Raw genomic sequence first — 25,804 nt, 5'->3', positions numbered from 1 at the left:
GGCCAGCTTTCAGCCTAATCTTAGTTTTTGTCATGTCTTCCTCGCTAAGCTCAATCATTTCTAGCTTTTGATTTAAAGTGAGAGATGTGCAACTCTTCCTTTCACTTGAATACTTAGAGGCCATCGTAGGGTTATTAATTGGCCTGATTTCAATATTGTTGTGTCTCAAGGAACACGGAGGCCTGAGGAGAGGGAGAGAGACGGGGGAACGGCCAGTCAGTGGAGCAGTCAGATGACAAACATTTATTAAGTTTGCCATCGTAGATGGGCGCCGTTCCTGGTTTCCCAAGACAGTTACAGTAGTAACATCAAAGATCACTGATCACAGATCACCATAGAAAAAATAATACTGAAAAAGTTTAAAATATTGGGAGAATTACCAATATGTGACACACAGAAATTAAGTGAGCAAATGCTGTTGGAAAAACGGTGCTGGTAGACTTGCTTGATGCGGGGTTGCCACAAACCTTCCGTTTGTAAAAAAAACGTCAGGGGCTTCCCTGGTTGTCCAGTGGTTCAGACTCAGTGCTTCCGATGCAGCGGGCCCTGGTTTGATCTCACGTGCCACACTAAGACCCCGTGTCGGTGTGGCAAAAAAACCCCAAACCGCCAATATCTGCAAAGTGCAATAAAGTGAAGCAAAATAAAACAAGGCAGGGGACTTCCCTGGCGGTCCAGCGGTTAAGACTCCACGCTTCCAATGCCAGGGACTCAGGTCCGATCGCTGGTCAGGGAACTAAGATCCCACATGCCACGTGGTGCAGCCAAAAAAAAAAAAAAAAAAAAAAAGAAATAACAAAAACCAAAGCATGCCTGTACTTTCTTAACAGTGTTAGGTCTTCCCAGTCTTCTTTTTAAAAAAATACTTATTTAATTTTGGCTGCGTTGGGTCTTCGTTGCTGCACACGGGCTTTCTCTAGTTGTGGCGAGTGGGGGCTACTCTTCGTTGCGGTGCGCGGGCTTGTCATTGCGGTGGCTTCTTTTGTTGTGGAGTGAGGGCTCCAGGCGCGTGGGCTTCAGTAGTTCTGGCATGCAGGTTCAGTAGCTGTGGCGCACGGGCCTGGTTGCTCTGTGGCACATGGAATCTTCCCAGACCAGGGCTCGAACCCGTGTCCCCTGCATTGGCAGGCGGATTCTTAACCCCTGCGCCACCAGTGTAGTCCCTTCCCAGTCGTCTGATCTGTGAACAAGGATGTCTTTTTATTTATTTAGGTCTTTAATTTCTTTCAGTTATGTTCTGTAGTTTTCAGTGTACAAGTCTTGCCCTTCTTTTGTTAAATTTATTCCTAAACATTTTATTCTTTTTGATGCTGGCCTGTGTGCTCTTTAAACAGGGTGACTTCATCATGAACATAACATTTCGGGAAACCATCTTTCTAGAGATTAGGTTCTTTGGTTGGAAAAGAAGCCTGGAACTTACCTTTATGATTCCCGTTTTTTCCCTTTCCGTTTTTAGTCTGTATTTTGAATTTGCTTGGAATAGGGCCCTGTGTCACAAGGGCTTCTCTACAGTGAGAGAGGGCAAGGATGCAGGGAAGGCAGGCTTTGGAATCCAGCAGACCTTTGGCTTTCTCTGGCTGTGTGACCTCGAGTACACATCTGAGCTGCCGTTTTCTCATTTGTCAGGCTTTGGAGCTGTTTTTGAGGTTTCAGTGAGCTAAGTAAATGGAAAAGCACCTGGCTGCTGCTTGGCCCCGCATTGGGCTCATTTCCTAGACTGATGTCTCAGAAACAGCCCAACTGGAAACTTGGGGCTCCTTTTAGCGCTTCTGAACTTTTCATTGTGATAATTTTCAAATACACATAAACATTGAAATCACCTTCCTGACTGTGGATTAATTCACATCTTCCCCCTCCTTAGCACCGCCTGTGGCCTGGCGAGGACAGCCTGTTTCCCCTCCCCATTTAATTATTCCTGCCCCCACTTCCTCCTTGCCACACTGGGGTGAAAACGTTAACACTTCAGTCCAGCTGTCTTTAGCCAAGGAGCCTAGGACTATGAACGCTGGGAATTTACTGCTTGGAAATGGGTTAGAATTCCCAATATTTCTCTTTTGAGGGCTCAGATCGACCCTGGGCCCCTAGTTGTGGGGACCATTATGGGGCCCTTTCTGTAACAGGCACTCAGCATCTTCTCTCTGGTCTCAGTCAAGTGGACCTGAAGCTGGTTTTCCCGCTAGGATCTGATTCTTCACTCCTCTGGGCAGGGTCCGTCCTCACCCCTCTCCACCTCTGCCCATTCATCTCCCCCGCGAGGTCCAGCTTCATGCGACCCTTCCCGGAAACTTCCCCGATCCCCACCAGCCAGAAGCTTTTACCCGCGCTCCCTATTTTATCTTGTTTAAGCATCATTCTGTCTTTTCTTCTAGCTCTTGAGCTGGCCAGCCTGAGGGAAGGGCTGCACCCTGTCCACGCGTGTTGTCTGGCCTGGCACAGGACATAGGTGTTGCATGTACATCTGCTGGACCACTGATCTGAGGCAGGTGGGCACCTGTTAACACTTTCTGGGGGTGGGTGCCAATTAATGCTGAGTGTGTGGGGAGCCCTGTAAGATGAGGGTGATTGGAAGACCATGAGGTTATCCACAGGGGACCACGGAAGAAGGACCCGTATCAAGCTGATAAAGGCCAATTAGTATCAATTCAATTGACAAAATTAACATTTAGCTGGTCTTTGTGTTTTCCCCTGAACTGTGGACAAATTTACCAGAATCTGTTTTTTTACATCTATTTTATCACAAAGTCACTTCACGTAATCGTTAGGGAGGGCTGTAAGCTAGTGCACGCCCCCCTCAACAACCTGGATCCCACACATCAGGCATTTAAACTGAGGCATTCTAAGATAAAGATGCAAGAAGTGAAACCAAGTCAGGTGTCTGTCTCACACAGTTTATTTAACAATAGGTAATAAGAAATCAAATTTAACAGTCTATACAGTGATCCAAAGTTCATATTTATAAGTAATCAACTTTAATCTCATGATTTACAAGTTGAGGGTTTTTGCTTTCTATTTTCAAGTTTTACAGAAAGTGTGTGTGTGTGTGTGTGTGTGTGTGTGTGTGTGTGTGTGTGTATGTGTGTGTTTTGGGGGTGGACAGGGTAAGGAGGAAGAAAGCAAGCAAAGGAGAAACCCCAGGGACATTTTGCATGTTAAAATCATCCCACTGGAATCGTTTCTTACCCTCTTTTTAATTTTTTCCTTTGTTAGATGTAAAAATAACGAAAAAAATTCTTTCAAGAAACAGAACCACAATATATAATACATCAATTTGGCAGCTGCCCCTGTATATTTTGAAAAAGTCATTTTTCTCTCTACATGTACAAATTACTTTAATACTTGAAGTTTTTACGATCAGACTTACGGAATAGAAAATTTTCTGGAGCACAAAAGTTGACTTGATGGGAGGAAAGGGGACTTTTTTTTCCTTTTTTTTTTTTTTTTTTTAAACATTTTTAAAAGAATGAACATCTTTGCACCCAGAGAAAAAAATTGGTATTTTAATATATATTTATATATATTTATATATATATAGAATGTAATTTTAAAGTAACATTAACCCCTTTTGTCCTCTGGTTTTAGAAATGTTCTTTTTTAACTCTTCCATAAAGTGAGGAAAATAGGGAAGAATGTCAACCATCTGCACCAGTAAATAATAACTATTAATATTACATATTTTCATTAATTTAAAAAAAATAATAAAACCTATTGGAGGTGCAAGGCAGGAGCATGTGGTTGGCTTCACAGACCTCAGCCTCCTCCCAGTGCACACTTGAACCAAACACACAAGGGAAAAAAAACCAAGCTGGTGGGGACCAGCCATAACAAAAATAGATTCTTTGTGTTCTATCAATCATCACCCCTCAGGTTCATTTCGCATGTTTGCTTTAAACCACAAACAGCTACCGCGCAGTTCTTGTGTGTTCCAAGGAAAATTGTCTTTTAGGCTAAGAAAGATTCAAAAAAATTGTTTTCAGTACAAAAAGTCTTAAGAGAAAATAATTTTTTTGCTCCCAAAATACTACAAGGTGTCTCTAGTGTATGTCTAGTGTACTCTGTGAGAGGTTTGAATTCAAGTCTGAGTTGTCGGTGCTGAGTCCCAGGTCCGTGGCGCTGGCACCATGGAGGTTTGCCATGCCTGGATTGCTAGTCAGCTGAGAGAGCATCGAATTCTGGTCCGGGCTGGCAAAATGCCCTTGTTCCATGGGGTTGCCCTGGGCAGCGACCAGTCCGGGATGTGGAGAACTGGTCTGTGGGGAAACGTGGTGTGGAGAAGGCTGAGGCTGCATCCGTGGGGAAGGGCTGGAGTGGGGGGGCTGGGACTGTGGCCGCGGAGAAGGAACAGGCTGGGGAGACCGCACTTGATTGGAGAGAGATGGGATCTGCTGGCCTGGAAGGTGCGGGGACTGAGCCTGACTCGGGAGCATATGCTGCTGGGGGCTCATGGGGTTGGGCTGAGCGGGTGACCCCATCTGTTGCTGAAGGAGTCGCTGCTGATAGGCCTGCAGACCGGCTCCTGCCTCTGGCCCCAGGGCCTGGGGGAGCTGGCCCAGCTGGCCCCCGCTCCCTTGCTGCAGGTGCTGCATGTGCTGCTGCATCCGGGGCGGCGGCGGCGGCGGCGGCGGCTGGGGGGCAGGGTAGCCCAGGCCCTGGGGCGGCTGGAACTGGCTGTGGCTGGCCAGCCCAGGCCCGACTCCCGGCCCCGCTCCCTGCTGCTGTTGCTGCTGCTGCTGCATCATCTGCTGCCGCCTCAGAATGTCTCGGAACTGCGCCGGCATGGTGCTGTGATTCATGCTCATCTGCTGAGCCTGGGGGCTCATCCCCCCCATGGGCGGTGGGAGCTGCTGCTGCGGCGCTTGCTGCTGGGGCAGGCCGGCCCTCTGGACGCCCGCCTGCATGGGATTCAAGTTCGGCATAGCGGGGCTGGAGTGGACCCCCTGCTGGCCCGGCATGGTGGGGGGCTGCAGCCCTGGCTGGCCCTGGGGCACGCCGGGCTGCCCGGGGAGGGGCTGCGGATTGGAGTTGGCGTACTTGGCAGCCCGCTGCTTGATGAACGCAGCCAACAGCTGGGGGTTGGCGTGAAGGATACTAAGCACCTGTTGCTGCTGCAGGGGGGAGCTGGGAGACCTGAGAGTCCGCAGAAGGTTTTGTAAGGCTTGTTGAGACACAGTGCCCGGTTTGAGAGGGCTCACACCTACCTGGCCCAATCCCGGTTGGGGAGCCATGTTCAGGGGCTGACCATGCTGTGACACTGACATCATGGCTGGCCTGGGCATCCCGGGCTGCAGGTGCTGGGGCTGAGGCAATCCTCCTTGGGCCCATGGTGGTGGCTGCTGCATCCCTGTGGGCCCCACCCCTGGCTCCAAATGCCCACCGGGACCTCTGGCCATGGGGGGTGCGTTCATACCCATGGGGGCCATCGGAGTCATTTGGGGCATCTGGTGCTGGATCGGCCTTTGAAAAATTTGCACATGGGCCATCTGGCGCTGCGTCTCGGCTGCCCTCTGAATCTGCATCGCCATTTCCACCGCTGCAGGCGGGGGTCCTGGAAGGGGTGGCTGAGCAGCCTGCGGAGGGGTCGGGGGGGTGACCTGGCCGGCCGCCTTGCCCTGGGACACCGGGCCAGCAGCCTGAGTCCTGGGCAAGTAGGGCGGCATGCTGGTGGGAGGGGTGGGCTGGGGCTGGGAGGGGGGCTGGGGCGTCTGCGGGGTGGTCGGCTGCTGGCCGGTGGGCGTGGTCGGGGTCGCAGGCGTCGGGGAGGGCAGGCCCTGCTGCTGCCCCACCACGCCAGCCCGCTGCATGCTGGCCATCCTCCTGCGGAGCATCTGGGCTTGCTGGAGCCGGTGCTGTAGCTGCTGCTGCCGGAGCTTCTGCTTGATGTTGAGGCAGAAGGGCACGGGGCACTTGTTCTCCTGGCAGTGCTTGGCGTGGTAGCAGCAGAGGGCAATGAGCTGCTTGCAGATGGGGCACCCTCCGTTGGTCTTCCGCTTGCAGCCCTTGGTGTGCTGCACAACCCGCTTCATCTTCTGGCAGGAGGGCAGGGAGCAGTTGGCATTTCGGCACTGGCAGGCGTGGACCAGAGACTGGATGCACCGCTGGATGCTCAGGCGGCGGGAGTCTCCCGGGCTCTGGCTGGCCGCGGCCTGCTGGTTGTTGCTCTCGTCATCTAACCCGAGACCGAGTTTCTCCATTTTGTGGTCATGGTTTTTAGTGTTATAGCAGGTGATACACAAATCATAATCCTGGGGGGAAGACACAGGTGCAGGTCAACTCTCCAGGATTAAAGTCATTCAAAAGTATTTACATACTCTGCTTGGACTAAAAAGCCCCGTTTTAGAAAAAGCCTCTAACCAACCACTCAGATTTGAGACCAGGCCCCGCCCACCCCGTCCTGTTATTCACCAGTGGCCCCGGAGCCCAGGAAGGCCCCCTGCCCCTCCCCCGCCGGGGCCTACCTCGCACACGGTGCAGTGCCAGCGCGTCTCCACGTGGTGCTTGCACTCGTTGCAGGTGTAGACGAAGCGGTCCTGGCTCTGGGTGTGCAGCTCCACCAGCATGCACATGGTGGACCACTGGGCTCTTCGGAGTGAGGAGAACTCCAGGTGCTTGTCCCTTGCGAGGGTGAGAAAGGCATCCCGCCCGTCCATCAGGTCGCAGGGGATGAGGGGGTCAGGGTCAACGATGGGAGGCAGGGAGTTGGCGGCGGGGCCGGCGATGAGACGGATCACGAAGAAGACCTGCAAAACAGACAGTCTCATCCTGACGCTGGCACTAGAGCACCACGGGGCACTGGAGCAGATGCCGCGGACGGGTTGGCCAGGCTGTGCACCTGGGGGGCCAGGATGCCTGGCTTAGTTCTAATGACCACCTCGCAAGGTCACATACACGTCATGGCCCTCTTTGTCCTGCTTCACTACCTCTGTGCTCTTCTCTGGGACTGTCTACGATGGGCTTAAAGAATCTACATCTTATGTTTTCTACCTCATTCAATAATTTCTTCAAAAGAAGACTGGTCGGGTACAGCACCGTACAGTGGACATTTTGCCTCAAAGTGGTCTACTTTCAAATGCAATCCATGGTTTAACCTGACTCTACTCATAAGGAAACAGAAAAATCCAAATTGAGGGACATTCTATAAAACAATTCGCCTGGAGTCTCCCACAAAATGCCCAGGTCATGTTAAGAAAATAAGGCCAGGAACTGAAACCTGGCAACTCGACATGGAGCAGGGGGGGCAGTCATGCGATGGCGGCAATGGGCGAAGTTCCCTGAGTGTGAAGCCACAGCACGCTTATGCGGAAGACGTCCTTCCTTCTTAGAAGGGACTTGCTGAAATAAAGGTAACGAAAATGTAGCAGAATGTTAACAGCTGGTAAATCTAAGTGAAGGCTATGAGAGGGCATCTTCTATATGACTTTCCTGTAAGTTTGGAGGAAAAAAAATGTTGGTAGGGGGGTAGGAAAATGAAAAGCAAAACCTCCTTCGTCCTTGCTCCAGTAATAGCACAAGTTGAAGCCTGTGCTGAGGACTCCGTGCTTCCACCGCAGGGGGTGGGGTCCCATCCCTGGCTGCGGAGCTATTAAGGCCCTGCATGCCACACAGTGTGGCCAAAAACAAAAACTTGAAAAAAAACAAAAAAAGAAAACATAGGACAAGAGTGCACACACTGACTAAAGACATAAAAACAGATGCCAAAAGTTAAAAACATCAAGGGAGGACTATGATGTGTGTCTGACCTTGTAATACTGGGTTTGATATTGTGGCTCAAAGAAAGCACTCATAAAGCAAGGAAGAGCATTTTGAAAATGTGATCACACACAGGCAAGTACTGGATCTAACAAGTAGGGAATGTCTGCAAAAGAGGGGCAGATAAAACCATCTGGTGACTCCCTAGGAAATCTTCACTATGGTCAACCATCCAGTAACAACCATTATGACTGATTCCACTGTATGTCACCCTAGAGCTAAGACAATACTTGAATTAACCTAAATTGACGACCTTAGATTCTAACTCCTAACAGGTGACTACTACCCACATCTTCTTCAGATGATGTATCCACAACTTAAGTCACACCTATTACGACATACGCTAAGGGCTTTTCCCAATTGCTGTTTGATAGAATTCTGTGACACTAGATATTGCTCAAAACAGCTGACAATCATTATCTAAGTGAGGCATCCACACCTTGAACCAAGCCTTCAAGTTCCCTCTCCACATAATGGGCTCTTCCTATAAGAACTTGACTATGATGTCTGAACAGAGTCAAACAGATGTTAAAAAAAAAAAAAAATCAAAAAACAAACTGACATGAATTACGCTTCAAGACTCCTCACCTTAGCAGTGATGACGCTGGGGGGAAGAAGTGCAACACACCCAGTTATATTCCCAAACTATCTACAACAATAAATAAACAATTTAAATAATGAAATAATTCGAAGTTTTAACTTTGCTGAGGTGTTACAGGTGCATATATCAAAGTTTCACTTTTCTTCAATTCTCTACACTTCCCAGTTCCCTTTCAGGAAGGCAAATATTCATTCGTTTTGCCTAAGTTCCATTAGAGTTCTAAGGAGCTTGGTCTAAAACAAAACAATAAAGATACCCAACAAGCCAATCTCCTGAACAGACAGAAATACAAACATAAAAGGATTACAAACAACAGGGTCAGACAAACTAAGCTTACACACCAGCTAGCGTTATAACAGCTACAAATCAAAGACGGCTTACCATTTCCTATTCTCACGACCCACTCTAGCCAGCAGCCTCTTTTTGCATTCTTTCCCCTCAAATGATTTTCTTCCTTCTGAATTTCAAATGGTCTGGTGCTCACGTCATAAATACCAACCACAGTGGGCATCCTTTGAGAACTGCCGCCCTGTGTTTTTCCACTCTCGGTGGCTGTAGCTTACCTCTTTATGCTTCTCCATGGTGGCATACAGTTTTTGCGAGAGGTCATTGGACACATTGGGCATGCCTGGCTTCTTCTTATTGCCCCTACTCAGGCTGCTCTTGTTTTTGCTAGTTTTCTTATTATTCTTCTTTTTAGCATTTTTGCTGTCTCCCTTTGTCACCTGCAGGTTAGCACAAGAGGACGAGAAAATGTTAACTATTTGTTAAGAGATTTAAGAAAAAATAATGGTAAAAAGACTCCATTTTTGAAACTAGAGATCATAACCTTCCACCTAACACCATCTGCTCTCTTCATTCATCCTCTCTTTTTTAAAGCTGTTATTTACAGTAAACTAAAGTTTACTAACGTTTTTGCACTTATTTTCTCCCAGTGAAGAATGTCTCCACTAATGTCTCTTCATTAAGACAATGGCAGCCTTAGCTTTTTGGCCAAAGAACCCTGCAGACCAAGGAGACACCTCAGGTGGACCAAGGCCGTCCCAGATGTGAGGACAAGAACAAGGAGTGAGTGGCAGCGTGGGGCAGTGAAGTGTGCATAGGAGTTAGGGAGCCAAAGGCCTTGGCTACATTTCCTTCCACCCACTTTCTAGAATTTTATGGGCCTACTATTCAAAAAAAACCTTGAAAAACATTCCATCAAGGAGTTTAAACTGCAGGCTGTAAAGGGTTCTTATTAGACTATTTAAGGGTGACTTTAATAGTTCAGACTCAGCAAGGGCAATCTAGATAAACTATGGGGAAATAAATGACAAGGAAAAGCACCTCAGATGATCCACCTACAACACAGGTTCTGTTTGGGGACTGGCAAACTCTGGCCCAGACCTGTTTTTTATGGCTAAGAATGATGGTTTTTATATCTATAAATGTTGTTTAAAGAAAAAAAGAAAAAGAAAAAGAAAAAAAAATGTGCTGGAGACAACATATGACCTGCAAGGCCCAAAACATTCATAATCTAGACCTCTGCAGGAAAAGTTTACCAACCCCATGCTCTAGATGGGTAATTTTCTCAGTCTTCCATTACTAGAAATCCAAGATTCCATTTAAAACTGAGGTCTGGTACTTCCCCGGTGGTCCAATGGCTAAGACTCCGCGCTCCCAATGCAGGGGGCCCGGGTTCGATCCCTGGTCAGGGAAGTAGGTCCCGCATGCCGTAACTAAGACTCTGCGGAGCCAAATAAATAAAATAAATAAATATTTTTAAAAAATGAGGTCTGGGAATTCCCTGGTGGCGCAGTGGTTGAGAATCCGCCTGCCAGTGCAGGGGACACGGGTTCAAGCCCTGGTCCAGGAAGATCCCACATGCCGTGGAGCAACTAAGCCCGTGCACCACAACTACTGAGCCTGCGCTCTACAGCCCGCGAGCCACAATTACTGAGCCTGCGAGCCACAACTACTGCAGCCCGCGTGCCTAGAGCCTGTACTCTGCAACAAAGAGAAGCCACCACAATGAGAAGCCCATGCACCGTAACAAAGAGTAGCCCCCGCTCACCGCAACTAGAGGAAGCCCGCACACAGCAATGAAGACCCCAAATCAGCCAATCAATCAATCAATCAATTTATATATTTAAAAAAAGAGGTCTGATGCTAAAAAAGGCTTAAGACCACTCAACTAGAACCACAGTAACTTATCTACGCTAATATTTCTTGCCCAACTTGAAGAGCTGAGAGCTTTAAGACCATGCTGAAAACTTAAGCTCACTTCTGTGTTATACATGAGAATAGGTAGAGGCTGGAAAGGGAAATGCAAAGCCCTCACATCTGTGCTTTCGTTGCTGGTGTTCTCCTCTCGCTTTCTCTCTTCCTCCTCTTGTTCCAGTTCCTTAATGCTCTCTTCCAGTACATTGGGCCAGAAATCACCTTCAAAGTAAGGCAATTCCTTTGCACTTGTTAATCGATCTTCAGTAGCTTGTTTAAAAATATCCTGTGAAAATATCCGTGTACAAATAGGAATTTATATAGTAAAAAAAAAAAAAAAACACCACATTTATTATACAGAAGCAGTCATAGCTAACGGATGCAAGAAACATGAAGAATCAGATGTGTCTTCTGGAAGATGGCAGAGATTTTATACCCAAGTCTGATGTCCGGGGAGACATTTAGTGTCACAAACAGTGAAGGGTCTGGTCTGAAATCAGTATTTCTGGTTCCTCTTTCCTCTACCCACAAGGACAGGGAAATTATCCGCCTTTACATAACCAAGTGGCAAACTATCCTGTCAGGAACAATGGCAAAGGCAGCATCATCCACACCGCGGCTTCTACCACTCGAGACAGAACGCAGTGTGACGGGAGGCACGCCCGCCTTGCACACACCCTTGAAGTACCAGCAGTTCCTACTGAGAAATATGTTCAAAACCATCCCGATTACAATTACTGGAAACCACATTGTTAAAGAATGATTTGCTGGGCTGCTTAGGAAAACACCCATTTCATGTTTCCTCCCCATGAGTAAAAACAGATAAGATATTTAGTAGTTCAAGTTTCTTATCATGAGATACCTACCCTACAATCACAAATGGCTATTAAATATTTTGCCAGATCCACTCATCTTAGTAATTCAGGAAAGAAAACACCTGCTATCAAATTAGCTTAATTTTACAAATTACATGGAAGAGGGAGAGCAAACAGAAGAGTTTTGTTAAGATAGTAAAAAGAGCAGAATACAGAGCAGCAGGGTTAGTCAAGCCACGGTTCTATCATCCCCCCACTCCTCACCTTGTAGTCGTGGACAATTCGCTCGGATACAGCCTTGTCAAGCATCTTTTTGTACCACTCCTGCAGTCGCTTGGGCTTAGGTATCTTCTGGTCGGGGGGGTGGCAATGGAAGATGTAGTCATCTCCCTCACTTGGGGGGCATGCCCAAATATGCCCCGTTGTATATCTAACAACACAAAGAGAAGGAACATTCAAGAGAAAGATCACCCATCCTAGAAAGAATGTTATACTTTATACTACAAAGTAGAGTCAGTACAGACACCAATGATTTCCCCAAGATAACACGAAGTGTGCAATCCACATCAAACCAAAAGTCTTAGTCCAGGACTTCCCTGGTGGCACAGTAGTTAAGAATCCACCTGCAAACGCAGGGGACGTGGGTTCGAACCCTGGTCCTAAAATATCCCACATGCCGTGGAGCCACTAAGCCCATGAACCACAACTACCGAGCCTGCGTGCAGCAACAAGAGAAGCCACCGTAATGAGAAGCCTGCACACCGCAACGCAAGAGTAGCCCCCGGTCGCAGCAACGAAGACCCAACGCAGGGAAAAAAAAAAAAAAGGTCTTCTAGGCCAGAACTAGGCATAAGCCTGGATCAAAAAAATCCCAAATTTGCATTTAAAGACCAAATAAAAGCTACAACGCAAAGGAAAATGAATCCATGTCAGCAGGAGGGCTAAATGAAATGCAAACTGTTAAGAGGAATAACCTGCAAGGTGAGGAGGTGAGGTGCTAAATATTCTCAAGTACACATGTACCTTGAAGGTAAGGAACCAGTCTGATGAATTTTTTTTATCTCCAGACCTTAGTGTGATTTTGGTTTTGATACTCAGGTGCAAAAGGACCAAGTGCAGGTTAAGGTTCTGGCCCTTCAAATCAAACTGTACCTAATAGCTTAACTGAACAAAATAAACTTAATCTGGGATGGGTGCAACTACTGTCAAAATATCCATTTCTTTCCCACTGGCAAAATTAACCAAAGGTCTCCAAATTATAGTTCCATTAGATGAAAGCCAAAGTTGAGGAAAAAAGACCAGAAGTCACATATTTGCATATATTATATCTCACCATAATATCACAGTGGTGATTAGTTTAAAACTAATTAAACAAGTTGTTTTTAAAACCAGCATTTATTTTTATGCTTACCCTAATTTCTTGACATATTCCAAATATCCAATTAGAATTTCATGATAGACTGCAGTCCTCAAGCATTTAGGACGGAAGAAGTGAACACTATCCAGGTATGATATGTATACCCTCCTATGCCAAACGAGGAGAAAGAAGCCAGGTCAAGTCACGCAACGAGTTCCTACTGATGTGGCTAAAAACACCTTCTCTCTTTTCTGTGCCCTTTGCTCACCCTGTCATTTTTAATGCTTATCACACAATATTAGTTATTTAGGTAAATGACTAGATTGTGAACCCGTTAGGGGGTTTTGTGGGCCTGTGGCTCTACTACAGTCTCAGCACCTAGCAGGGCCTGAGACACAGTATAATCAGTCAGTACTGAGCAATCCAAACATATTCTGGCAGCACTCTTATTCTGGCCTTTATACTATTTTGGAAATGGAGAATTCTAAACCATATTCTACCTCACTTGTAATGACATTCTTTCACGTACATCTCAGCAAGGTACTTGAAACAACCTAGACTTAATTACATTTTCTGAAAAGTCATTAGTTTGTTTCCTATTTTGTATTGTAGGCTGCTGTTCACATCCCTTTCCCTATTACTATGACCACACAAGAGCAGTATTGAGCAGTATTTTCTAGTTTTGTTTTTGTTTCACTTCAATATACACACTTGAAAACTTGCATTTCCAAAACAAGCACATCAAAGATTTTCTTGTCCATTATGCTTGTTTACCTTACTATAACTTCAAACTCCCACGCAAATTAGAAAGTAGCCACAGTAAAGTCTTACCTCTGGTTGGGCGGGGGGCAGTCAGAACCATACTCTTGAACGTGCATGCCAAAGAAACACAAGTCAACACCATCAATCTCCTCAAAGGCAAAGAGGGCTTTGGTTCGATACGGAAAGGATTCTGCCATCTCTCCACTATCTACAAACCTATACAATTCATGTTGGAAGGAAATACCACAACATTTCATTCAGATTAGATTCATCAACAGTAACTGTGTATGAGCAATTGTGGATCCACAGAGAAGAAAAGGAGAAATTATTAGGTACCTTGCTTTCATGCCTGGTTTGACTTCCACAGTTTTGTCAGAAGCATGAACTACTCTAACAGTGACCTCTCCTGACTCAGGGTGATTTTGTCGCCTCAGAAAGTCATTCACACGATTCTCCAGAAAGGTGCCAAGCCTGGTAGATGGCAACCCTAAGAATTTAAAAGTTAAAAAAGTTCAGTAGTATCTAAGGTGCAAATTTATTACTATCAGTCTTAAATACCAAATCTCATTTCTGCTTTTTCAATACTAACAAGATTACTTGCTAGATTTTGTTAAGTTAGCGATCTAGTCAATACTTAAAAAAAAAATTTAATGTGGAACACTTCACTAGTCTATCGTCCTTACAGAGCGCCATGCTTATCATCTCTCTATCATTCTGATTTCAGTATATGTGCAGTTAAAGCAAGCAGGGTAGTTAATACTTTTTAAATGTTATTTTCCCCAACTTTTTATTTTGAAAAATTTTCCTTTTCAGAAGAGTCAAAAAGAACAAACACTCACACGCACTTTGCCTCAATTGCAGTAATATTTAACAACTGTCAGGTGCTTTGATAAGCTTTACAGAGGATTAAAAGCAACCTGTAGATCAGCAAAAAACTGCAAAGGAATCATTCTACAAAACTAAAACTGACTGCCATCCCCACCCAACTGAAAAGATCAGACAGGTCTAAATGCAGTCCCGACTAAGGGTATACACAAAACTGAGGGAATCATTCATGAGATGGCAATTCTGGGCAAGTATTTCCACATCTGGCCTCCATCAACATACGTGTAGGAACAAGAAAAACACATATCCTCCTTTTTATAAATAACTAGGTCTAATGATTTTCACACCAAAAAGTACATTACAGTTCAACTTTAAGTACATCATGGAAAAATTATTTGGTTTTAACTTTGGTTAAATACTTCAAATAGGGGCTTCCCTGGTGGCGCAGTGGATAGGAATCTGCCTGCCAGCGCAGGGGACACGGGTTCGATCCCTGGTCTGGAAGATACCACATGCCGCCGAGCAACTAAGCCCATGCACCACAACTGCTGAGCCTGCGCTCCTAGAGCCCGCAAACCACAACTACTGAAGCCTGCGCGCCTGGAGCCCGTGCTCCGCAACAGGAGAGGCCACTGCAATAAGCCTGCGCACCACAATGAAGAATGGCCTCCACTCAGAAGCAAAAACCCAACGCAGCCAAAAAATAAACTAATTAAAAAAATTTTTTTATATTTCAAATAATGTTGAAACAAAATAATTCATTCTGGATGTTTATTTTTAACTATCCTTCAGTGAAGCTTTGCCAAATTTTACCTGTAAGAATGAAACTTACTTTTAGCAGAAAACTTATTTTCTTTTCTAGTTCGTGCAGTCTTCTTTAAACAGCCATCACAGACAAATCTAAAATGTAAACCAAGACTTTACTTAAACAACTTACACACCTGAAGAAACGTATGCTATAGGATCTATCTTATGTGTAAGGTTGAAATTTAAAAGACAATCTGGGAGCAATATTTCTAAATACATAACAAAGAGTTAATATAACCAATATACAAAGAGCTTTTAGAAAACATTTAGAGAAAAAGGATAAAAAACCTAATTGAGGACTTCCCTGGTGGCACAGTGGTTAAGAATCCACCTGCCAGTGCAGGGGACACAGGTTCGATCCCCGGTCCGGGAAGATCCCACATGCTGCAGAGCAACTAAGCCCGTGCACCACTACTGAGCCTGTGCTCTAGAGCCCGCGAGCCACAACTACTGAAGCCCGTGTGCCGCAACTACTGAAGCCCGCGCCTAGAGCCTGTGCTCCGCAACAAGAGAAGCCACCGCAAAGAGAAGCCCGTGCACCGCAGAGTAGTCTCCCACTCGCCACAACTAGAGAAAGCCCGCACGCAGCAATGAAGACCCAACACAGCCAAAAATGAAAATTAGAAACAAAACAAAACCTAACTGAGAAATAGACAAAAGACATGAAGAAATGTGAAGGGCATATAAATTAGCATACAAATGGGCATGCATGAGCAAAGACGTTGAAGAATCACAGATTAAAGCAGAAAATTTGTGTCACGGCCAATCACATTGGCAGCAGTCTATATGCTACCGGTGGGAATGTAAGTAAGTATGTTTTGAAAGCAGCACTAATATTTTTTTAAAAAAATATTTTTTGACTGCGCTGTGGGATCTTAGTTCCCTGACCAGAGATTGAACCTGCACCCCCTGCATTGGAAGCCCAGAGTCTTAACCACTGGACTGCCAGGGAAGTCCAGCACTAGTAGATTTTAAATGTATATTCTCTTTGTTCTTACAATTACAGAAGGATGTGTGCATAAGTAGAATTTCTTAGAAAAACTGGAAACTACATAAGTACTCATCAACCGGCTGGCTGATTTTCAGGTGCAAGGATTGCTGCAACTCCCTTAATTATCCTTACCCACTCCGTAATTAAGGAAAGCACTAAAAAGGCCTATCTAAAGACAAGCCAGGGCTTCCCTGGTGGCACAGTGGTTGAGAGTCTGTCTGCCGATACAGGGGACACGGGTTCGAGCCCCGGTCCAGGAAGATCCCACATGCCGCGGAGCGGCTGGGGCCGTGAGCCATGGCCGCTGCGCCTGCATGTCTGGGGCCTGTGCTCCACAACGGGAGAAGCCACAACAGTGAGAGGCCTGCCTACTGCACACAAAAAAATAAAGACAAGCCATATAAACATCAACTACTGCACTTTTCCTTAGTGTTTTTTTCTGGAAATTTGTTAATTAGCCTCTTCTTTCCTGTGACCTCCGAACTAGCATCAACTGTCAGTCCAGGGGACTTTCCTGGTGGTCCACTGGCTGAGACTCCACTATCCCAATGCAGGGGCCCCGTGTTCGATCTCTAGTCAGGGAATTAGATCCCACATGCTGAAACTAAAGATCCCGCAGCCAAAGTTCTTGCATGCTGCTACAAAGATCCCACGTGCCACAACTAAGACCTGGCGTAGCCAAATAAATGAATGAGTGAATGAATATTAAAAAAATAAAAATCACTGGAGGGAAAGCAACCTAGAAAATAAAGCTCTTAAAACAACAACTGTCCAGGAAAAGAGCAGAGAGAAGATATCCATTCTAATGAGTCACTTAATACACAGATACTCCCCCAACCCTTCCCTTGGAGCAGAGATGGGATCAGCCCCATTCCTGGAGAAAGAGAGGAAGCCCATAGCAGTAAACACGTTAAGTGTCACAATGGACAAAACTCCACTCACTGCCCACGAAAGGCACTGATGATGTGCACCCTGGGTAAATATGTGGAGAATATTCAGAAACAGCATGAGGCCCAAGAATACCTAGTTAATTGAAGGCTGTATCTAGTCATTTTCATGCAACTTTGCCTTTCACTGGACAACACCTAGTTAACTATTATCCAACTCCCCAAAAGATTTTATGTTTGCTTGCTTGCCTGCTTGTTTGTTTATTTATGGCTGCGTTGGGTCTTCGTTGCTGTGTGTGGGCTTTCTCTAGTTGTGGTGAGCGGGGGCTGCTCTTCGTTGTGGTGCACAGGTTTCTCACCGCGGTGGCTTCTCATTGCGAAGCACGGGCTCTAGGTGCGCGGGCTTCGGTAGTTGTGGCGTGTGGGCTCAGTAGTTGTGGTGCACAGGTTTAGTTGCTCCATGGCATGTGGGATCTTTCATGACCAGGGCTTGAACCCGTGTCCCCTGCACTGGTGGGCGGATTCTTAACCACTATGCCACCAGGGAAGTCCCCTGGTTAGGATGTGATTTTAAATCTTTTGGGGGACTCCCCTGGTGGCACGGGGACACAGCATTGATCCCTGGTCTGGGAAGATCCCATATGCCTCAGAGCAACTAAGCCCATGCGACAGGACTACTGAGCCTGTGCTCTAGAGCCCGCAAGTCACAACTACTGAGCCCACGTGCCACAAGTACTGAAGCCAGCGTACCTAGAGTCTGTGCTCCGCAACAAGAGAAGCCCCTGCTCGCCGCAACAAGAGAAAGCCCGCGCACAGCAACGAAGACCCAACGCAGCCAAAAAAACCCCATCCTAACCACGGTCACCATTCAGTATGCAGTTCAGTGCGATGTTCTCTCAGAGGCAGAAACAGAGATGGCTCCTTGGCAACCTGCATTATCCATACCATCTAGATTTTCTACTGCAATGTATGTAATGTTCAAAATCTAGCAGGTTTAATTCTGTCTAACACCTTGCTCATTTCCAGGTGCTACAGATTTCCTGTTACCCTCTATTGATAAATCTTTTGTATTTACTTTTTTTTTTTTTTTTTTTTTTGCGGTACGCGGGCCTCTCACTGTTGTGGCCTCTCCCGTTGTGGAGCACAGGCTCCAGAAGCGCAGGCTCAGCGGCCATGGCTAACGGGCCCAGCCGCTCCATGGCATGTGGGATCCTCCCGGACCGGGGCATGAACCCGTGTCCCCTGCATTGGCACGCGGACTCTCAACCACTGCGCCACCAGGGAAGTCCTGTGTTTACTTTTGATGCACAATGACCACCAAAGAATTTAAAGCAGAATAAAGTATTTGTATATGGATTAAAACAATGCAAATAAGAGAAATAGCTATATTTTTTGATTCTAGGTTAATATTTTAAAACTGGATTTTAATGATCTTTCCCCAAACCAGAATAATTCTAGGGACTTCCCTGGTGGCGCAGTGGTTAAGAATCCACCTGCCAATGCAGGGGACACAAGTTTGAGCCCTGGTCTGCGATTCCACATGCCGTGGAGCAACTAAGCCCGTGCGCCACAACTACTGAGCCCACGCAGCTAGAGCCCGTGCTCTGCAACAAGAGAAGCCACCGCAATGAGAACCCCACGCACCGCAACCAAGAGTAGCCCCCGCTCATTGCAACTAGAGAAAGCCCGCGCATAGCAACGAAGACCCAACACAGCCAAAAATAAATATTAAAAAAAAAAAAAAAAAAAAGAACCTGCCTTCCAACGCAGGGGCATGGGCTTGATCCCTGGTTGGGAAACTAAGATCCCATGTGCTGAGGGGCAACTAAGCCCACGTGCCACAACTAGAGAGCCTGTGTGCTGCAACTACTAAGCCCATGCCACAACTAGAGAGAAGCCTGCACACCACAGCAAAGAGCCCACCCACCGCTACTAATACCCGATGCAGCCAAAAATAAATAAACAAAAAAAAGAATAATTTCTAGAGACAGTAACTTTGAAGATAAAATATAATCATTATAGAAGAAAAACTTCCTAAAATTCACAACAAAGAAAAGTCTAGGGAAAATACTGATGTCTCACCCAGATGGCCAGATGATCTCATGATGAAGGACACAGATCTGATGCATCTTTCTTCCACACTCTGTACATTCAACAAATCTGGAAAGGAAAAGTCAAAATGTCAAGATTAAATCCAAAAATTTAACCAAATCAAAACTTCCAATATTTCCCCAATTTCTGACAATTCAAAAGATAGCCAAAATCACATCCAAAGAATTGAAGAATAGTTTTAAAAATCTCTTTGGTGTAACAGGTAGAGCAAATCTCAAAAGCAGTTTAGTCATGAAATATGAACTGTGACTATGGAATAAAAAGTGAAAGATCAAGGTGACTGCTGCTTAAACTTCCAAGTGAGTCTGACACCATCATATCCATTCCAGGAACGCCTAGAATACCAGTACATCTCTGTACCTCTGAAAGGCCTCACTATAAAGGAGGGGATTATGAACTCGTTTGAAAATACAGAGGAGGTAGCTTTGTGCTTCACTCAAGCCTATAAAACACCAAAATATTAGATAGATTTAGTGAAATGTAAATGAATACGAACCATATGTAAATTTTAGCATTGCTGCCATTTCTGTTAGATGTATGTTATAGATTTAGTCCAAGAATACAGAATCATCTCACTGGCTGTGCAAACCAAGAGAATGAAAGGAAGAAGGAAAATCCAAGTGTACTGACTACTCAAGGGGAACTACTTACAGTTCAGGGTCCAGAGTGTCATTTTTTCTCTTCGAAAATTGTTCTTTATTTATTGTACTAAGGAAAGAAGAGGGACACAATGAGAACAAGCAACACAGAAAGATTAGCAGTCTGACTACTGTTGTAATAACCAATGGACAAAAACCCCACCCTGTAAGTGGATTATTTAAATCTTAAGAATACACCAAGGATACAACAGTACATTCTTGGCTCCCACAAACTGCACATTTACATGCCTATGTTTTTGGAAAGGACTTTATAGTAAATCTGTTCCCATTTACGGGAAGAGGAGAACCCAGTAAGAACTAAAAACATGAACTTGTTCTTCTTTTCCTTTTAAAATCTTGCCTACTACTCTTAGTGTTAGATATTTACACCTAATAGCTTAATGTTCCTAGACTGAGCTACATATGAAAGATACTGTGTATAGAGGGAGTTAAACCACTATTTGTAAAAAATACTAAATTTTCAGGACAGTCTAGTCAAACTTTTTATATTAATAAAAAATTTCAATACTAAAAATACATATTTCAGATTAGAGTTAGCCAAAAAAGGGTATTCATTTAAAAATTTTCGCATGGCCTCCTACCCTGAAATCTAGCCTGCCACACTGCTCACAGCCTCACAAACACAGGAGCCAACAGTCTTATTCTCTACCTAGAACAAACTGCAGGCAGCCCAACTTTGACTACGGTGACTCTACCTCACAAAAATGAGGAATGAGGACATTTCCCCATTTAAACTGTTTTCTACTCGTTACAGGCTAGAGATTCATCGCTACCTGGCCTAAGGTCTTGCTACCCAAAGTGTGTTCTGAAGACCAGCAGTCTAGAAGGACCTGGGAACTTGTTAGTACCGCACACTCCCAAGGCTCACTGCCGACCTGAGGAACTGCAAGAGGGGTTTCTACACTCTTCACAGTCAAGAGTGGTGCTGTCCTAAGGTACAGAACATGTGGTTAACCACTCAATGGTACCCATGGTAAGGCTGCCTCCCTTTGCTGCATCAGACCTGACTTCCCTGGTTTAGCCAAGGTCAGAAAAATCTCTTAAGGTTCGAGGGGACCCAGTATCTACCTCCAGACCAGTACCAGACCCCACTATTATTATATGTCAATGGTGACTGAAGAAAAAGTACAACTTGAAAACCCAATTTGAAAACACTAACCAGTTTTTCTCAGAAGCCCTGTTTTTACTAGTAACATAACAATTCCATACTTTTGGGGGAAATGTTCTGAATTGACTTTATTATAGGTTAAACCGGAAGAGAAGAAGCTAAAGAATATTAAAAGGACACCAAATAATTCTTTATTCTTAAAACAGTCCAAATTTGAGTGTGTAAACTAAATCTTAGAGATTAGAAGTACTATGAGGCAGTTTAGGCTATGTTTGAAAATTTTTCATGGCATTTACCAAACCACAAGAGCATGATATCGTGTTAGTCCAACCAAGTCTGTTTCTAATAAATCACTCTCACAAACTCCTAAACCCCTAATGATGTTAAATGACACTGACGATTATAATGACTTTGGTATCGTTAACCTTTATGAGAAGGCTGTAAGGTGGTTATATTTCTTCAATTCCTCTCAAACTCAAAACAGTTAACAATGAAGTTCCCTTGCACTATGGCCTTTCACTTTTTAGGAGAAGCTGATTATTTCCCTATAGAGGAAATATATCTAAAATGACCATCCAATATTGATGTATTCCCTAGATCAGTACGGACACAACTTACTGCTATGATGGAAATGTTCTCTATCTGTGCTGACCAATATGGCAGCCACTAGCCACAGACTGTCTACTGAGTAACTGAAATTGGGAATTTTAAATTTTATTTACTTTGAATTAATTTGAATTTAAATAGCTACCTGGGGCTATACGATACTGGACAGCATAACCCAAGACCACTTAGAAGCCTGAGCATAATCACCTGACAACCAACTGAGAAATAAGAGAGTACTTTCCAAAATAATATAGTTACTTACGTTTGAGGCTGGGAAGGGTCATCCCCCAAAGAAACGCTCTCCCCTTGGATTTCATTGAAACACTTCTCACAGAAATGATACCTGTCGGCAAGAAGGCCATACTGGGGTGAACTGTTCCGTTCACACAACACAGCCCAAGCCAAGCAACGAAGCCACCAATCACAGCAGGCCAAGAGGGGGACGGGAGCAGAGAGCAGGTCATCAACGGCGACAAGGACATTCAATGATGCAGATTTATGGGCACCACAGTTTGGGTTTTGTTTTTGGTTTTTGTTTTTTGCAATCAAAGCCAAGTGCAGACAACGACAAGCATGAGGGAGGAAAAAAAAAAACACAAAACAAACGAAGAAATGAGGGATTGCAGGACAACAAAAAACATAAAAGCAAGACAAGACAACACAAAGCAGAAAGCCAAGGCAAAGCACAGATTAGCATTAAATATCTCAATGGGATCACAAGTAGCAAATGATTACAGCAAATAAAACAAACAAGTCTCACACAGACCTACACCCTTTCACTTTAGTAATTAATGCTATTTGATGCAAATAATCGAAAGTAGGATAAATATACTGTGGAGAGAACTACTACTCTATTACCTAAACATAGCAAAGAAAAAAACCTCCCCACTTCCAAAGAAAAAAATCCACTATGGATACAGTACCAGGAATCATCTAGAAACAACTGTGGTCTGAAAAAAACACCCTAAATTTCCTTTTGATCCCAAGGAAGCCACATAAGTACAATAAAAAGTCTGCACAAGCAGTTAAATACTGATTGTAGTCACCAACTGACATAGTTTAAGAGGGAAAAGGCAGTGGTGTATGCAGATACATGATTATATATTCCTGGGCGCTGTAGATTGGTGCTTAAAATCCGAAAAAGGTACACAAATGCCAAGATTACAGCATGCCAGCTGTCACTTGCTGTTTTGAACAACTTGAGCCCCACTTTTCCTAGGTTTTAAGGAGTAAAACACTACAGATTCTTACGACTACAAAGCATTAGGGGAGTGCACCTAACTTTTTGTAAATAAAACAAAAAGTTTAAGTGACTTTTTCAAAGCTAGAAATACATCTGTAGCACACAAGTTCAGCAAAAAAGGACCACCATGGGTTTGGGTCATCAAAGTATTGACTGTCCAGCCTTGCTTTTTTATTTACACCCCATGCCGGCTATAGTGTTGGCTGATTACACAAAATAAAAGACAAATCAGATTAAGACAGATTAGCAAATCCAATTTGTGTGATTACAGCCCTTATTTGAGCAGGAGAAAATAAGGCAGAAGTGTCTAATTTACTAGAAGCCTACCGTCCATGGTCATAAGCAAATCTTTCTAAGGAACAGTCTGGTACAGAGCACATTAAAAAATGTGCTCAACAAAGGCAAAGCAAATACCCTGGGATCCTTTGTTTTTAACATACTCCAAGAAAACCTTAGGTATCGGCTGCACACAAAAAGGAAACATTTCCTTAAAGATACAGCTGGCTAACAAACTTTCGGTTAAAGTTTTCTGGGTGGTTTTGGGAATGGCAATAGAGGACAGCAATTTCACAGGGAACAGACCAATTAGTTTGAAATTTTTTTGTTTTGCCTGAGGCTGTGGTGAGCAATAAAAGGACAGTGGGAAAAAAATATGGGGCCTGGGACGTAATCCCAGGTATGCCACCAACTAATAAAGTTGCTTAAATTCTTTTTTATTTATTTATTTTGTGTGTGTGTGTGTGTGTGTGTGGTATGCGGGCCTCTCACTGTTGTGGCCTCTCCCGTTGCGGAGCACACCCTCCGGACGCGCAGGCTCAGCGGCCATGGCTCACGGGCCCAGCTGCTCTGCAGCATGTGGAATCTTCCCGGATCAGGACACGAACCTGTGTCCCCTGCATCGGCAGGCGGACTCTCAACCACTGCGCCACCAGGGAAGCCCACTTCTTAATGCCTTGGGTTCCTACCTTATAAAAACAAGGGCCCAGACAACTGATACAAAGCTACTTTCTACTAGAAAATCGTTTAATTCTGCAAACAAAGGCAGAATGCAAAGACCAGAACTTGTGCTGTACAGTTGTTTTCAAGCAAATTACACATGAACCATGACTGTATGTGTGCTGGTCCATCCACATGTACGCCCTGGACACGCGGACACTCTGACCATGGTCCACACAGGTCGAGCTTACCTGTTCTGGTAACTGTAGTAAGTGGCATCACGAGGGATTGTGCATAACTGTTTGCCATAGCAACAGAGTGTCTGTGGAGAGAACTCCAACTGCAAAAGAAACCATTTGTTAAATATGGTTTGAAGGGCAAGCTAAAATATTTACACTGGCAAGTAAACCAGAAACAGAGTTAGTGAAGCCTTACTTCTCATTATATCTCTTATAATGGGTTATTTCAGTTTCCAAGACAGTTCACTGAACTAAAACTAATCGAGTTTGCTACTGTTTGATTCCACCACTCTGAGGTAAGCTTAACAGTCATATCCTTCCACCAATTACCAAAGAACTGAAGAGGACAAGAGGAGCTCAATGTGAATTGCCATGTACAGGAAAACTAGTACATGCCATGCCCTGTGCACCACAGGTAAATACGACCAAGTCCCTACCAAAGATGAACTTACAATCTGATGACTCAGGATTCTAACTGCCAAGTTTTCCATGCAGTTCTTATCTGTGCAAACATTTCTTACCTTTCTGCCACAGCAGTATCCAAGGCTTTGCATGACTGGGTCAATTTCTTGTTCAAAGACCTCAGACAGCTTAGAGCAGTATTTGTACACCCGTGATGTTTTCCGATTATATAACCAAGCGTTGTTGAACATAAGCCAAATGTCATCCACATACTGCCAGGGCTCCTGATACTGTCCAGTGTCTAACTTCCTTTTGATAGTAGAAAGATCCATGGGGCTCTTCACAATATCAAAGTAATCCTGAAGGGCAAGTGACACCAAACAACATTATCCAAAAGTCTCACTATATTCAAGGTCCACTGCATATCTTGCTATAATCACTATAAATTTTCTGGATAATGTTGAGTCTTTGATGTGTCTATTTCCAAAGAAATGATCAATGCCCATCACTTCTTTAAATCATTAGTCTACAGAGATATGAAGCAGCCAGGGGCAGAGAGAATAACAACTACTCTAGACTTTGTAGGAGCAAGCTGATCATCTACAGGAGTGATTCTGTATACTTTACCACAGTCCATGTGTGATCAACTTAAAAGACCAAGAAATCAAAGACCCTTCACATTTTAGTACTAGATGCGGCCTACAGATGAAACGAAGCCCAGAAAATATTGGTGATCCATCTAAGGACACAAAAAATATAGGAAAAAAAAAAGATTCTAACAGATTTTTACCCCTTGAAGCACTCCAATGACTTATCCAATACTTAAAATACTTAAAATACTCAAATGAAACCTCCGAGCAGCCTGGTGTATAAAGGCAACTTTAAAAGCAGATGAAGCTAATTTGGATCTATCTTTTCTATCATGAACTACTGCTACTCAAGTGATAAAAATAAACCATATGATCCAGCAATCTCACTCTTAGATATATACCCAAGAGAAATAAAAAGATACACACACAAATTTTTATGTAAACGTTCACAGGTGTGCTATCCTCAACAGCCAAAAAGTATAAACAACCCACATGTCTATCAACTAATAAACGGGTAAAGAGAATGTAGGCACATCCATATGATGAAATATTGCTGGGCCGTAAGAAGGAATGAAGTATTGATTTGTGCTACAATATGGACAAACTTTGAAAACATTACGCTAAGTGAAAGAACCCAGTCACAAAGAACCACATACTGTAAGACTCTCTTTGATGAAATGTCCAGAAGAGACAAATCCACAGAGGCAGAAGGCAGACCAGCAGTTGGTTGGTAGTAGGGGCTGTAGGTGGAAATGGGGAGTGACTGCTTATGGAAATGGGGTTTCTTTTTTGGGGTGATGAAAATCATCCAAAACTGACTGTGGTGATAACTGCACAATTCTGTTAATACACAAAAACCATTAAACTGTGCACTTTAAATGGGTGATTTGTACAATATGTGAATTGTATCCGAATAAAGCTG

At 44.4% G+C, this 25,804-nt stretch overlaps 1 protein-coding gene across 1 annotated transcript in view; it reads right to left on the bottom strand.

Annotated features, from left to right (window-relative positions):
* Window positions 1-3,938: 3,938 nt before the first annotated feature.
* The window catches only part of EP300 (E1A binding protein p300), a 71,592-nt gene continuing 49,726 nt past the window's right edge, over window positions 3,939-25,804 (bottom strand). The window contains exons 18-31 of the mRNA XM_059081018.2: window positions 24,412-24,651; window positions 23,903-23,991; window positions 21,735-21,815; window positions 19,751-19,807; window positions 19,070-19,147; window positions 15,135-15,202; window positions 13,814-13,964; window positions 13,547-13,693; window positions 12,770-12,883; window positions 11,623-11,788; window positions 10,665-10,829; window positions 8,908-9,069; window positions 6,453-6,734; window positions 3,939-6,239 (exon numbers count right to left, since the gene is read on the bottom strand). Of these exons, the coding sequence (XP_058937001.1) occupies window positions 4,032-6,239; window positions 6,453-6,734; window positions 8,908-9,069; window positions 10,665-10,829; window positions 11,623-11,788; window positions 12,770-12,883; window positions 13,547-13,693; window positions 13,814-13,964; window positions 15,135-15,202; window positions 19,070-19,147; window positions 19,751-19,807; window positions 21,735-21,815; window positions 23,903-23,991; window positions 24,412-24,651 (4,008 nt within the window). The 3' untranslated portion in view covers window positions 3,939-4,031. The remainder of the gene's footprint in view (window positions 6,240-6,452; window positions 6,735-8,907; window positions 9,070-10,664; window positions 10,830-11,622; window positions 11,789-12,769; window positions 12,884-13,546; window positions 13,694-13,813; window positions 13,965-15,134; window positions 15,203-19,069; window positions 19,148-19,750; window positions 19,808-21,734; window positions 21,816-23,902; window positions 23,992-24,411; window positions 24,652-25,804) is intronic.

Source organism: Kogia breviceps, chromosome 12, assembly GCF_026419965.1.
Source record: "Kogia breviceps isolate mKogBre1 chromosome 12, mKogBre1 haplotype 1, whole genome shotgun sequence".
In the NCBI taxonomy this organism is placed as follows: Eukaryota; Metazoa; Chordata; class Mammalia; order Artiodactyla; family Physeteridae; genus Kogia; species Kogia breviceps.
The sequence above is the reverse complement of the archived record's forward strand: the minus strand, read 5'-3'. Positions and strand labels throughout refer to the sequence as shown.